Source organism: Phyllobates terribilis, unplaced genomic scaffold (genome assembly GCF_046119375.1).
Source record: "Phyllobates terribilis strain yellow unplaced genomic scaffold, ASM4611937v1 Scaffold_10__3_contigs__length_209671492, whole genome shotgun sequence".
Taxonomy (NCBI): domain Eukaryota; kingdom Metazoa; phylum Chordata; class Amphibia; order Anura; family Dendrobatidae; genus Phyllobates; species Phyllobates terribilis.
In genome coordinates this window covers 196,220,465-196,236,309 of record NW_027362770.1, presented here as the reverse complement: position 1 = coordinate 196,236,309, position 15,845 = coordinate 196,220,465, and the positions used below count along the sequence as shown (strand labels likewise).

At 55.5% G+C, this 15,845-nt stretch overlaps 1 protein-coding gene across 2 annotated transcripts in view; it reads right to left on the bottom strand.

The window, feature by feature from the left end:
- The window catches only part of HIPK2 (homeodomain interacting protein kinase 2), a 93,677-nt gene that overhangs the window by 41,698 nt on the left and 36,134 nt on the right, over positions 1–15,845 (bottom strand). For both annotated transcript variants that reach the window (XM_073650495.1, XM_073650496.1), the window contains exon 2: positions 1,066–2,143. In XM_073650495.1, coding sequence (XP_073506596.1) covers positions 1,066–2,141 — 1,076 coding nt within the window. In that variant the 5' untranslated portion in view covers positions 2,142–2,143. The remainder of the gene's footprint in view (positions 1–1,065; positions 2,144–15,845) is intronic.

The following is a 15,845-nucleotide window of genomic DNA, read 5'->3' as shown; positions in this document are numbered from 1 at the left end:
ATCCTCTCCTGTGTGATACTGTCTGCTGAGCCGTGTATCTAATCCTCTCCTTGTGATACTGTCTGCTGAGCCGTGTATCTAATCCCATCCTGTGTGATACTGTCTGCTGAGCCGTGTATCTAATCCTATCCTGTGTGATACTGTCTGCTGAGCCGTGTATCTAATCCTATCCTGAGTGATACTGTCGGCTGAGCCGTGTATCTAATCCTCTCCTGTGTGATACTGTCTGCTGAGCCGTGTATCTAATCCTCTCCTCTGTGATACTGTCTGCTGAGCCGTGTATCTAATCCTATCCTGCGTGATACTGTCTGCTGAGCCGTGTATCTAATCCTCTCCTGTGTGATACTGTCTGCTGAGCCGTGTATCTAATCCTCTCCTGTGTGATACCGTCTGCTGAGCCGTGTATCTAATCCTACCCTGTGTGATACTGTCTGCTGAGCCGTGTATCTAATCCTACCCTGTGTGATACTGTCTGCTGAGCCGTGTATCTAATCCTCTCCTGTGTGATATTGTCTGCTGAGCCGTGTATCTAATCCTCTCCTGTGTGATACCGTCTGCGGAGCCGTGTATCTAATCCTCTCCTGTGTGATACCGTCTGCTGAGCCGTGTATCTAATCCTCTCCTGTGTGATACTGTCTGCTGAGCTGAGGTTCTGGTACAGAGTCCCTGCAGATTCTCGCCTACGTTCCTCCATTATGATGCAGGACCAGGCCGGTATCTCGCGCACGGACACATTATATACGGTACACGCTCACTGTATAGCGGTATTATGCCGCGTTTCTCTTGCAGGATCAGGACGGTCCGCAGGCCGGTATCTCGCGCACGGACACATTATATACGGTACACGCTCACTGTATGGCGGTATTATGCCGCGTCTCGCGCTCCTCTCCGCTGACAGTGATTACGGTCTATTTTTATGGCCCCTCGGAGGATCAGCGCTGACATTAATGCAATCAGAGATCCGGCAGATTAGGAGACACGAGGGACGGACGCCGCTGATCCCCGCAGGTGAATCCGTTAAAGGGGACCTGCACCGTTATAACAGGTCACATGACCGGCACTCACCTGTAATATCTGGACTGCAGGTAGGTGGAGCACACGGCTTTGGACACGTGACTTGCTGACCCAAAGTCGATGACCTTGACCCGGTAGGGCTGCCGGGAGGGGTCTACCAGCATGATGTTCTCCGGCTTGAGGTCGGCGTGGATGAGGCCGAGGCTCTTCAGCTTCATCAGCGCGGTGCCCACCTGCTGCAGCACCGGCCGGATGTACTTGAGCGGCAGCGGGCTGAACTTGTTCTGCTTCAGGAAGTCGTAGAGGTTCTGCTCCAGCATCTCGAACACCAGGCAGGTGTGGTTCTTGTGCTGGAAGCACTCGTACGCCCGCACAAAGTTGTAGTCGTCGGCGCTCTCCGTGCTGAGCCGCGCCAGTATGCTCACTTCGATCTGCCCCTGCCGGGCGTAGGACGGGTGGTTCTTCAAGATCTTGATGGCCACGATCTCATTGGTGCCCCTTTTCCAGCACTTGACCACCTGGCCGAAGGTGCCACGGCCCAGGAACTCCAGCACCTCGTAGGTGTTGGTCATGGAGCAGAGGACCTCGTGCTGCACCAGCTGGTAGTCGCCTTCGCTGTTGGAGCCGCTGTTCTTGGAGGTGGCGGTGGAGGTGGTGGCGGCCGTGGCTCCGCTGGCATTGTTCTGGGTCATGGGAAGATGCTCGTCTACGATCTGCACGCTGCCGTTGTCCAGCTCCTCGCACTTCCTCTTCAGGCCGCACTTCTGGTAGGTGTCCAGAAGGCTGACCGTGCTGCGACGCATCAGGTTGGTCTGGGGGCCGCTGAGCGCAGGACCGCTCGCCGGTGCCGCAGAAGAGCCGCTGCTGGAAGAAGAGGTCACCACAATGTGACCGGCGCTGGTGGGGAAGATGACCGTCTGCTCGTAGGGTGCCGGGAGGAGCGAGGCGCGGGACAGCACCGGCTGCCCGGACGCGGAGCCGCTCTTGCCTGGGTTATACACCTTGCTGTAGCAGCCGTATCCGGTCATATCCCAGGTGGGCCGCACCTCCAGCTTCAGCTTCTTCACGCTACAGAAGGAGGAGAACGGGAGGACGAGGGAGGAGAACGTGGACAAGGAAGAGGCCATACCTGCAGAGCAAAGACAAGACATGTCAGGAATCAGCCGGAGCCATCACCGGGGGTATATACAATGGCACCCCCTATAGGGGGGGAACGGCAGCACATGGAGAGCATCAGCAATACCCCCAGATAACAGGGGTGAGGCGAGGGGACATCAACATCACTAATATATAATAGCAACACTCATTCCCTCACCCCACAAAGGGAAAGAACTGGCTGATAACAGGGAGCAATAGACTGTACTTACCTGTCCTACAGTCACCGCCCCCAGTAATGGCTGATAACAGGGAGCAATAGACTGTACTTACCTGTCCTACAGTCACCGCCCCCAGTAATGGCTGATAACAGGGAGCAATAGACTGTACTTACCTGTCCTACAGTCACCGCCCCCAGTAATGGCTGATAACAGGGAGTAATAGAATGTGCAGGCATGAAGAGGAGCAGGTTCCCTCCCTGGCGGTGTAATAATGACTCGCCCACCACTGGGGGGCGATATCTGAGCACAGTTCTCTGTACAGATGTCCCTCTTCCATTCCTAGCTATGTGTACACAGAACATTCTGTACATTAACCCCTCGTGATGATTCTGTATTTCTGGCAGGTGAGTGACCATGACATCTATCCCCTTGACCAGGAGCTATATCACTCATCGGCCGGTGATGTCACTGATGATGTCATATGACTCAGCCGGTGACATCATCCAGAGGAGCCGCATCCGGCTGCAGCTGCGGAATATTCTGTTACCTGAATTCTAGAATGTTCTGAAGGGCCTGGAAATGTCAACATCCTGATCCATATACAGTCCCTAATAACCACTAGGGGGCAACACTGGGCTTCTGCAGACTGGAGGACAGGAATCCTAAAGTGACACAAATGTAACAATCTGCAGTAAACAAACGTCACTCTCTTCATCATTGCGGCTTCCTTTTGTGTTGTGTCAGTATTTACTGACATTCTGGCATTCACTACATGAACCAGGAGGCCCAGGATGAGCAGAGATCCCAGCTGCATGGATCTGAAGGCACAGTGTAGTCTGAAGCAGCCGGGCCCTAATAAAACATCTGTACAGGGGCCCCCACCTACTATGAGCAGGCGCCAGGGGCAGTTCAAGTGCTCACCACTAGGGGCGACGTCTCAGACTTCTGCACTTATAGCCTTTGCGTTATTTGGGGTGTACTATATTATCTATATGCATCAACCTCAGTTGTCAGGAACGTCATTTAAAGGGGCAATCGCTCAAAATCTGTAAGTCAACGAGAGGTTACTGCATATGGGCTGGGGACACAATATGGGAATATGACCGAGATGGAAAGGTCGAGAACCTCGGGGTGACCAAGTGACAGAAAGGAAAGCTCCATGAGCGCCAAAATGGCTGCCAGCTGTTCTCGAAACGGAGGAAGAAGCGGTCTGGAGAAAAAAATAGCTGACCTAACAGGAGGGCGCGTGGAGGAAGAGGGAGCGGGGGAAGAGGGAGCGGGGGAAGGGGAAAGAGGCAGCGGGGAAGGGGAAAGAGGCAGCGGGGGAAGGGGAAAGAGGCAGCGGGGAAGGGAAGAAGAGGGAGCGGGGAAGGGAAGAAGAGGGAGCGGGGAAGGGAAGAAGAGGGAGCGGGGAAGGGAAGAAGAGGGAGAGGCGGAAGAAGAGGGAGAGGCAGAAGAAGAGGGAGAGGCAGAAGAAGAGGGAGCGGCGGAAGAAGAGGGAGAGGCAGAAGAAGAGGGAGCGGCGGAAGAAGAGGGAGCGGCGGAAGAAGAGGGAGCGGCGGAAGAAGAGGGAGCGGCGGAAGAAGAGGGAGCGGGGGGAAAGAGGGCGCGGGGGGAAAGAGGGCGCGGGGGGGAAGAGGGCGCGGGGGGGAAGAGGGCGCGGGGGGGAAGAGGGCGCGCGGGGGGAAGAGGGCGCGCGGGGGGGAAGAGGGTGCGGGGGGGGAGAGGGCGCGGGGGGGAAGAGGGCGCGCGGGGAGGAAGAGGGCGCGTGGGGAGGGCGGAAGAGACGGGGGAGGGCGGAAGAGACGGGGGAGGGTGAAAGAGATGGGGGAGGGAGGGGGGAGGGCGGAAGAGACGGGGGCGCGCGGAGGGGGGAGGAGACGGGGGCGCGCGGAGGGGGGAGGAGACGGGGGCGCGCGGAGGTGGGGAGGGCGGAAGAGACGGGGGAGGGTGGAAGAGACGGGGGAGGGAGGGGGGAGGGCGGAAGAGACGGGGGCGCGTGGAGGGGGGAGGAGACGGGGGCGCGCGGAGGGGGGAGGAGACGGGGGCGCGCGGAGGGGGGAGGAGACGGGGGCGCGCGGAGGGGGGGAGGGCGGAAGAGACGGGGGCGCGCGGAGGGGGGGAGGGCGGAAGAGACGGGGCGCGCAGAGGGGGAGGGTGGAAGAGACGGGGGCGCGCAGAGGGGGGGAGGGCGGAAGAGACGGGGGCGCGCGGAGGGGGGGAGGGCGGAAGAGACGGGGGCATGCGGAGGGGGTAGGGGGAAGAGACGGGGGCGCGCGGAGGGGGGAGGGGGGGAGCGTGGAGGGGGAGGGCGGAAGAGACTGCACAGGAGGCCGAAAGACACTGCACACAGCTATGTTATACTGTAGATTATCATCCCCAGCCCGTAGACCCCCTATAATGCTGCGCTCTCATTTCCAGCCCCTCTCGTGCCGCGATGACTAATGTGACAACATATAATCTGTAGATGGAAGTTGAAGCTTCAGATCCTGTAAATATCCTGCAAAGACGAGATAATCTTACGGCAGAATACGGGGTCAGGAAATCCGGCTCCATCCCTGGGGGCAGCAGGTTACAACAGCCACAGACCGGGCTCCGGCCAGGAGCGATAGAAAGCGTCACCAATCAGGAGACAATGACAGGGAAGCTTTCACTGGAAAGACCCCGCGGTACACGACACCCCCACTCAATATTTCCTGGGGGCTGCTAGGGGTGCAATGACTTCAGCTTTGAAGAATATTAGGTTCCCCCCTCCCCCATTCTTATCCTCAGTCAGCACCAAGAAACCCGTCCAATAATAAGTGTACACCGAGCCGAGAGCGCTCCAAGGGTCAACGCTCTAAAGAGACAGCGCGGAAAATAAGCAACAAAATGATGTCACATACAGGACAAGGCTAATCACCTGTAAGGGTGCAAGTTATTGTAATCTATTACTCCCTGTTATCAGCCATTACTGGGGAGAGGAGACTACAACCTCTGCTCTCTGTTATCAGCCATTTGAGGCTGCACCGTCTTTGGGTGTTTTTCAGTTGGGCGAGTGATGCAGTCGCCCGTAGATGATCTCCATTAGATCTACATTTCCCATCCAGAGATATTTACATCCATTTATGTCAGGAATAGAATATAAGCTCCAGATTGTGAGGTTACTGGCCCTTTAAGAGACTGTGCTGTCAGCATCAATGTATATATAGAAATTTGATTATTTCTGCCTTAGTTCTCTGTATCCAATAGGCTGAGACATTGTGGAGGCGACACAGCCGCTGTATAAACTTTTATAATGCAGCCCCGTATAGAATGCAGCCCCGTATAGAATGCAGCCCCGTATAGAATGCAGCCCTGTATAGAATGGAGCCCTGTACCTGTATATAATGCAGCCCCGTATAGAATGCAGCCCCGTATAGAATGCAGCCCCGTATAGAATGGAGCCCCGTATAGAATGGAGCCCCGTATAGAATGGAGCCCTGTACCTGTATAGAATGCAGCCCCGTATATAATGGAGCCCCGTATATAATGGAGCCCTGTACCTGTATAGAATGCAGCCCCGTATAGAATACAGCCCCGTATAGAATGGAGCCCCGTATAGAATGGAGCCCCGTATATAATGAAGCCCCGTATAGAATGGAGCCCTGTACCTGTATATAATGGAGCCCCGTATAGAATGCAGCCCCATATAGAATGCAGCCTCGTATAGAATGGAGCCCTGTACCTGTATATAATGCAGCCCCGTATAGAATGCAGCCCCGTATATAATGGAGCCCCGTATATAATGGAGCCCTGTACCTGTATATAATGCAGCCCCGTATAGAATGCAGCCCCGTATATAATGGAGCCCTGGACCTGTATAGAATGCAGCCCCGTATAGAATGGAGCCCCGTATAGAATGGAGCCCCGTATATAATGGAGCCCTGTACCTGTATATAATGCAGCCCTGTATAGAATGCAGCCCCGTATAGAATGCAGCCCCGTATAGAATGCAGCCCGGTATAGAATGCAGCCCCGTATAGAATGCAGCCCCGTATAGAATGCAGCCCCGTATAGAATGGAGCCCCGTACCTGTATATAATGCAGCCCCGTATAGAATGAGCCCCGTATAGAATGCAGGCCCGTATAGAATGCAGGCCCCGTATAGAATGCAGCCCCGTATAGAATGCAGCCCCGTACCTATATATAATGCAGCCCCGTATAGAATGCAGCCCCGTATAGAATGGAGCCCCGTATAGAATGCAGCCCCGTATAGAATGCAGCCCCGTATAGAATGCAGCCCCGTATAGAATGGAGCCCTGTACCTGTATATAATGCAGCCCCGTATATAATGCAGCCCCGTATATAATGGAGCCCCGTATAGAATGGAGCCCCGTATAGAATGCAGCCCCGTATAGAATGCAGCCCCCCGTATAGAATGGAGGCCCGTATAGAATGGAGGCCCGTATAGAATGGAGGCCCGTATAGAATGCAGCCCCGTATAGAATGCAGCCCCGTGTAGAATGGAGCCCTGTACCTGTATAGAATGCAGCCCCGTATAGAATGCAGCCCCGTATAGAATGCAGCCCTGTACCTGTATATAATGCAGCCCCGTATAGAATGCAGCCCCGTATAGAATGCAGCCCCGTATAGAATTGCAGCCCCGTATAGAATGGAGCCCCGTATAGAATGGAGCCCCGTATAGAATGGAGCCCCGTATAGAATGCAGCCCCGTATAGAATGCAGCCCCGTATATAATGGAGCCCCGTATAGAATGGAGCCCGGTATAGAATGCAGCCCCGTATAGAATGGAGGCCCGTATAGAATGCAGCCCCGTATAGAATGCAGCCCCATATATAATGGAGCCCTGTATCTGTATATAATGCAGCCCCGTATAGAAAGCAGCCCCGTATAGAATGCAGCCCCGTATAGAATGGAGCCCCGTATAGAATGGAGCCCCGTATAGAATGGAGCCCTGTACCTGTATATAATGCAGCCCCGTATAGAATGCAGCCCCGTATAGAATGGAGCCCCGTATAGAATGCAGCCCCGTATAGAATGCAGCCCCGTATAGAATGGAGCCCCGTATAGAATGGAGCCCCATATAGAATGGAGCTCCGTATAGAATGCAGCCCCGTATAGAATGCAGCCCCGTATAGAATGCAACCAGTATATAATGGAGCCCCGTATAGAATGCAGCCCGTATAGATTGGAGCCCTGTATATAATGTAGTCCCGTATAGAATGGAGCCCCGTATAGAATGGAGCCCCGTATAGAATGCAGCCCCGTATATAATGGAGCCCCGTATATAATGGAGCCCCGTATATAATGCAGCCCCGTATATAATGCAGCCCCGTATAGAATGCAGCCCCGTATAGAATGCAGCCCCGTATATAATGCAACCCCCTATATAATGCAGCCCCGTATAGAATGGAGCCCTGTATATAACCACTGCTGCAGCTTCTCTCCATTCACAGAGACACTTGCTCCATTGATGGTTTTGGGTCATTCACGGCCCGAAGAAGAACATAAACCCAAATGCATCTGATCAAGACCATCCTATTCTTCCACAGAGCGGACGCCCCTACAGATGGCCCCCTATGTATTATCTATCTGGGGTGTAGTCCTTCTATTACTCTTGGTAACAATGTATCGATATCACACAGTACCAATCTCCCCCCTGCGGACCCTCTGTGCTGATACTGGGGTCACTGCTGAATAGGACAATGCATCTAAGACATTAAAGGGGCCAAATAGACAGCGGGGGGCCTGGGGGGCTCATATGTCAAATTCTGCCCCCTAGTGATGTCTTTAAGTTAACGCCGTTTAAATCTGACGGGCGTCTCTTCCCGCGGACCGGTCCAATCTCACATCTATTCCTCCTGTGTATGACAGCGATTGGCGGAAGTTGAAGCTCACGGGCCCCAAGGCAAAGTCTCCTACAGGGCCCTCCAATTATCAGAGACCTTTTGGGGCCCCCTAGGCTCCGGGGCCTGGGTGTGATTGCAGCCCCTGTGCCCAGTATTGTTACGCCCCCTGTGGACAGTCTCGGAATTGCACTGTGTGATTAGTGAGCTGTGGTCAGACTATTCTGGGGGGAGACACAGGGACCCTAATGAAGGGGCGTCCCTGCCACATAAGAGAAGGTCAATGTATAAAACCAATCGATGCATTATATTCTGGGGGCGATGCCACTGCGGCTCCGGCTGCGCTTCTATCCACCGCTCACATATTAACATGAAGGGACGAGCCCCATAGAGAATCCTCACTAATAAGTCAGAAAATGGAACTGTTATTTTTATACTCTATTGAAATTGCTGTAAGGTAAAGGTAAAATATTGCCCCTAATCTGTTCCTCCTTCTCTTATAGGGTACACACCTATATGTAACGTGGGTGACACCGGGAAGTCAACAATATAGGACAATAGCACCCTGTAGCACACGGCCCCCAGACATGTTTCACCGCAAATGTGGCATCATCAGAAAATGGGACACTGGCAAAAACCATTGCCGGACCAGGCAGGGCGCGATCCGAGGGGGCCGGACCGGGACGGGCGCGATCCGAGGGGGCCGGACCGGGCAGGGCGTGACCTGAGGGGGCCGGACCGGGCAGGGCGTGACCCGAGGGGGCCGGACCGGGCAGGGCGTGACCCGAGGGGGCCGGACCGGGCAGGGCGCGACCCGAGGGGGCCGGACGAGGCAGGGCGCGATCCGAGGGGGCCGGCCCAGGCAGGGCGCGATCCGAGGGGGCCGGCACGGGCGCAGAGGCGCCAGGGGGCCGGCACGGGCGCAAAGGCGCCAGGGGGCCGGCATGGGCGCAGAGGCGCCAGGGGGCCGGACCAGGCAAGGCGCAATCCGAGGGGGCCGGCCCGGGCACAGAGACGCCAGGGGGCCGGCCCGGGTGAAGAGGCGCCAGCACGGGCGCAGAGGCGCCAGGGGGCCGGCACGGGCGCAGAGGCGCCAGGGGGCCAGCACGGGCGCAGAGGCGCCAGGGGGCCGACCCAGGCACAGAGATACCAGGGGGCCGACCCAGGCACAGAGATACCAGGGGGCCGACCCAGGCACAGAGGTACTGGGGGGGGTCGGCCTAGGCACAGAGATACCGGGGGGCTGGCCCAGGCACAGAGGTACTGGGGGGGCCGGCCTAGGCACAGAGATACCGGGGGGCTGGCCCAGGCACAGAGGTACCGGGGGTGCCGACCCAGGCACAGAGATACCGGGGGGGCCGACCCAGGCACAGAGATACCGGGGGGGCCGACCCAGGCACAGAGATACCGGGGGGGCCGACCCAGGCACAGAGATACCGGGGGGGCCGACCCAGGCACAGAGGTACCGGGGGGGCCGACCCAGGCACAGAGGTACCGGGGGGGCCGACCCAGGCACAGAGGTACCAGGGGGCCGACCCAGGCACAGAGGTACCAGTGGGCCGACCCAGGCACAGAGGTACCAGGGGGCCGACCCAGGCACAGAGGTACCAGGGGGCCGACCCAGGCACAGAGGTACCAGGGGGCCGGCCTAGGCACAGAGATACCAGGGGGCCGACCTAGGCACAGAGATACCAGGGGGCTAGCCCAGGCACAGAGGCACCAGGGGGGGCCGGCTTAGCTGCTGCAATGAGACTCACAGGTAGCACAAAGTGAGGGGGGGGTCATTAGTAAGTAATTTTTGAAAAGTTTGTTAAGTGGCTGGAGACCCCTCTAATCAGCTCTAGTTAGTTACATTCTGCATTCTGTGATATTGATACATTGTAGCCAACAATAATAAACAGAGGGTTACAGGATAGTGACGGCCACAGTGACACAGGGGACCCTATGTGTGCGGCCAGAGCCCACCATTGCTACAATCCTCGCTCTGCTGACGGAGCGTCTTGATTAGTGCACCCCTTACTGTTCTGTAGTGATCACTTCTCCGCAGCAGTCTCATCATCATCATCAGGTAGGATAACAACGATCAATGAAAGACAGAACACTGGGTCCACCATTCACAGCTCACCTCCTCCCCCTCCCTGCACAGTGACCTCTGCACAGCTGACAGAGCATGCCCACAACTCTCTCCTATGAAGCAGGTGTAGGATGTCTGGCTCCTCCCGTCTATTGTACCGTCCTATAGTAACGACACTACAATAACACAATATACGCCATCATCATCTCAGAGCACTTTCTCCATTCTATATGTTTTTCCTACATTTTACCTTTTTATTACAGCGCCTCCTCTTATTACACTACTGTCCTGTATCGCCACTATACATTATACTATACCGCGTGCTTTTATTATACTAGCTTATAGTAGGGATTTAGGGCTATATTATATCACCCTGACGAGCGATATACGGTTATATTAGCCCCTGGTCTCGGCTGGTTCTGCACCCGGCGTCGGTGCCAGCGCGGGGCGTGGCTCGGGGAGGCAGTAAGGCGCTGAATACGGGGGTCACCAGCTAATTTTTTTTTGTTAGAATTTAGGTCACCGGCTTCGGAGGGGAAAAAAAAAAAAAAGTGAAACGAGTCCATTATCCCTCCGAAAACGCAGCGATGGCGGCCGCCTCTATGGTGCGATACTGAATAGACGGCGAGAAAACAAAACCGGAGAAAGACTGGAAAAATTAGAAAAAAAAGATAATTGGATTAACAAAGCAAATGAGATAATGAGTCTGATCTGCAGAGTCTAATAATGGAAGGACGAGCGGCGGATAATGGCGCCAATCACCTACCGCCGCCACGACAGGCGCTTTATTAGCGGAACAGACATTACCCAGAAATCATCACAAAACTTACATCTGATTAATACGGACGGAGAAGATGGTGACCGAGAGCGGAGAGCGAGGACAAGGACAGGAGGAGAAGTGGTACTGTGCAGTGTATATATACAGGACAGGAGGAGTGGTACTGTGCAGTGTATATATACAGGAGGAGTGGTACTGTGCAGTGTATATATACAGGACAGGAGGAGTGGTACTGTGCAGTGTATATATACAGGACAGGAGGAGTGGTACTGTGCAGTGTATATATACAGGACAGGAGGAGTGGTACTGTACAGTGTATATATACAGGACAGGAGGAGTGGTACTGTGCAGTGTATATGTACAGGACAGGAGGAGTGGTACTGTGCAGTGTATATATACAGGACAGGAGGAGTGGTACTGTGCAGTGTATATATACAGGACAGGAGGAGTGGTACTGTGCAGTGTATATATACAGGACAGGAGGAGTGGTACTGTGCAGTGTATATATACAGGACAGGAGGAGTGGTACTGTGCAGTGTATATATACAGGACAGGAGGAGTGGTACTGTGCAGTGTATATATACAGGACAGGAGGAGTGGTGCTGTGCTGTGTATATATACAGGACAGGAGGAGTGGTGCTGTGCAGTGTATATATACAGGACAGGAGGAGTGGTACTGTGCAGTGTATATATACAGGACAGGAGGAGTGGTACCGTGCAGTGTATATATACAGGACAGGAGGAGTGGTACTGTGCAGTTTATATATACAGGAGGAGTGGTACTGTGCAGTGTATATTTACAGGACAGGAGGAGTGGTGCTGTGCAGTGTATATATACAGGAGGAGTGGTGCTGTGCAGTGTATATATACAGGAGGAGTGGTGCTGTGCAGTGTATATATACAGGACAGGACGAGTGGTACTGTGCAGTGTATATATACAGGACAGGAGGAGTGGTGCTGAGAGTAGCACCTGCCTCCTGAGCCCAAGCACTTCCAGGAGGAGGGTCGTCGTCGCCTCTCTTCTCCCCAGGGAGAGGCAGGCCTACTGGGAGGCCGGCATGGCTTCCCAGCCTCCTATCCCCCGGTCTATGCCGGCGGGGGAGAAGGAGCCTCAACAACCGGCCCAGGAGGGAGTGAGGAGATCGGGAAGGGTGAGGAAGAATACATCCACCTGCTCCAATCCCGAGACTGTTCACCGCCAGCCCAGACAGGGAGACTGGGGCACCCCAGGCCCCAGGAACAAGAGCCCAGCAAGATCCTGGGGAGAGATGAGCTCCATCGAGTCCACAAGTTCCTTCTCCTCCCGAGTCGTCGCCACGTTACGAGAGTATGAGGACGCCGGCAAAGCACTAACCCAGCTGAAAGAGGACGTGAGGGAGGCCCGGGTCCTGAACACCCGGGCGTCCAACAAGGAGAGACCCGCGACCTCCCAGAGGTTTAAAGCCCTCAGAGACGAGGTGGTCAGGTTAGTGCTCCTCCGGGAGGGGATTGAGAAAAGCGCAGGTCCCTTCCTGGAGAGGTTTAAGAACCAGCGGCGGTTCTCAGAAATGAAGGGGTTAAACACCTCAGGAGAACCGCCAGCCGGCGTCCTTAGTGAAGAGGAGGGGGAGGATGAAGAGGTGACTGGAGTCTCAGTTGCTGGAGCCAGTGAGGGGCAGAGCCGGTGGTCTCCCTGCAGGGCAGAGGACTCCCACAGCAGAGGCTGGAGTGTCGGGGGAGGAGGAGGAAGGAGGACTGCTGAGGGAGATCCGACTGCTGGAGTCTCCAGTGGACCTGACGCGGTTTTCCTTCGGTGAGGACAAACCAGTGGAGGAGACCAAGAGGAGGAAGAGGAAGACCGGAGGAGCCGCACAGGAGGTGGTGAGTTACAAGTATGTACCAATGACAGATGTTGCGCCTGCCACCTTCTGTTTAAACCCCACCAAACCTAAAGGCACGGGCTCTGCAGTGGGCTCGAGGCAGAGGCAAGGTGGGGAGAGGAGGAGGACGTCCGGCGATGCTGCCATCTGTGCGGGGAACAGTGCAGGGGGCGAGGCTGTGGAGGTACTCACAGCGCCGGACATAGGAAGTTCTGTGGAGTTTCCCACCCTGGCCTCTGCGGCTAAGCCGGTTATCACCGGGGCTGGGGGGGCAGGGAAGGATGTGAAAAACACCTCTGTGAGCAACACTGGGCACACTGCTGCGACAGGGGGGCAGTGTGCCCCAGCGCCCAAAAATGACACTAAGACCCCAAAGTCTGTGGGTGCAGGGCGAGCAGAGGTGCCGAGAAAACAGTCTGCCCAGCACAAGGACCAAAATGCTGCAGTAGGGGGGCGGGGCGCTCCAGGAGATGACCTGCAGAAAGCCAGCAGCAACCAAAGGGAAACGGGTGTGGTGCTGCAGGGAAAGGAGTCTCTGGAAGTGCTCCCCTCCCCCGGCCCAGCAGGTGTGAGTGCAGAGACACCAGACACAAGGGAGAAAGGAATGGAGGTGACTGTGGAAGGTGCAGAGAACAGCAGAGGTAATGGGGTGACAAGTAAAGGGAATGGAAGTAGTGGTGCAGTGAATGATGGGAGTAATGGTGGAGCAGATGGTGAGAGTAATGGTGGAGCAAATGATGAGAGTAGTAGGAATGGTGGAATTAGTGGTACAGTGAATGATGATGCAGCAAATGGTGGGGGTAGTGGTGCAGTGAATGATGATGCAGCAAATGGTGGGGGTAGTGGTGGAATGAATGCTGGGAGTAGTGGTGTAGCAAATGTTGAGGGTAGTGGTGTAATGAATGGTGGGAGTAATGGTCCTGCGAATGGTGTGAGTAGTAGTGGAGTGAACGATGGGAGTAATGGTCCTGCGAATGGTGTGAATAGTACTAGAGTGAATGGTGGGAGCAGCATTGGTGTTGGTGGGGGGGGGAGTAGGCGCTGGTCCCGCTGCCCCCCCAGCATTGGCGGGGGCTTCAGCCCAAAGCTATTCAGGAGCTGTCAGTGCTGGGGGTAGTAGTGCGCCCTCGTCTGGTGGCCCTGGGGATGGTGACTTGCAACAGCAGCTCCTGGACGCCCTGAGGAGAGGGGAGAGCTCCATCACTGTAGAGGGGAGGGAGGTTGATCTGTCTTTCTGGATAGAGAGACATGGTCTTTCAGCCTTCCGAGATAGAGGGGCAGAGACTGTCTGGTCTCTGCCGACAACGGGGCAGAGGAGTAACCGTAGGAACGTGGTCCGTCTCCAGTGGGTAAGCAAGGTTGCCTGTCCTGATAGGTCAAAGGTGGTTGAGCTCCTGCTGGGGATGGGCTTTGCGGCATATGACATCTTTGCCTTGATCCATCCCTACGGGACCTCCTACTTCGATGTCAGCTTCGTGAGACCGGAGGGCCTTGAGCTTTTCTGGTCTCGCCATGAGCTGGCTCGGAGTCGCCCCGAATGGCATGGTCTCTTTCCCCTGGCAATAACCCGCCAAGATTCAGTCAGGAAAGTGACCGTTTTGACTAGTAACGAGTCGCTTTCCTGTATGGACATTACCACCTGGGTGAGTCGATACGGAGAGGTCACCAATATTCCCGAAAAGAATCTGGATGACCATGGTATCTGGTCAGGGACCTGGACCTTCATGGTGAGATTGAAGGTTTCGGGAAACACTGTTACCCATATCCCCTCCTCAACCTTTTTGGGGAGGGATAGGATCTTGATTTTCTCCCGGGGGCAGCCTAAGGTCTGTCACAGGTGCGGTAGCCCCACACACTTCAGTGCGCAGTGTACCACCCAGAAATGCGCACTGTGTGGGGACCTTGGTCATCTTGCTGCTGCCTGTCGCAGGATTAGGTGTAACTTGTGTAGTGACCTCGGTCACCCGTTCAGTCGCTGTCCGCGTTCCTTCGCCAATGCGGTCCTGAAAGTGGCGAGTGCGGGACAGGCGAAAGTCGGGACTAATCTTGCCGGTGAAGGGACCAGTAGGGGCGGGGGAGGCAGGGAACCGGTGAGGAGCAAGCTGCCGCCATCCACCATCAGGCGGCAGGAGAAGCGCCGTGGGGATAGGGGGCAGGGAGTAATGTCCCTAAACTCTGACCCAGGTACTTCACTTGCAGCTGAGGATCCTAAAGACAGTGAATTGAGCGAGGAAGTCAAGAGACTTGAAAGGGAAGAGCAAGAGGACACCACGTCTTCCCAGAAACCCTCTTCTGGTAACAGTCTAGATGAGGGAGAGGGGGAGTGGTCACAGAAAAAGAAAAAGGGTAACAGAAAAACGGCCAGAGGTAGGAGGGGGACCAGGTCTCGAGCTGCCTCTTTGGAGTGCGACCCCTCTGACTCTCTGGCCGTGATCCAAGCGCCATTGGAGGGTTCAGCCGCCCCCCCTCTGGTGGATCTCTCCAACCGGTTCGGGGCTCTCCAGGACCTCCCTCTGGAGGGGGGAAGTGGGGACCCGGGGCCGGAGGTTGCGGACAAGGTGGTTGGGGCTCAGGAGATGGCTGGTTCTTCCTCTCGGGGGGCAAATACAAAGCCCTCTGGGGGGACGACTAACCCAGGACCACCAGACGAGGGCAAGAATGTATGTAAGGAGAGAATGGACGAGTCTGTTTGTCTTAAGCGCACTAAAAACCCGTCATTATCGGAGGAAGAGGTTGGGACTGTCAGTGGTGGGAAGAAAAAGGCTATCTAATTCAATCAATCATGATGGCGGCACCCACCCCGTTGACGCTGGCAACTATTAACGTTTGCAGCATAAAGTCAGATGCGGCAAGGTACACGGCCTTTCATTTTCTCGGCCAACTTGACGCCGACATTTTGTTTTTGCAGGAGACCAGGTTGACCGATATATCAACCTTGCATAAAGCAAGGCGGGAGTGGAGGCATGGGCCCTCCTA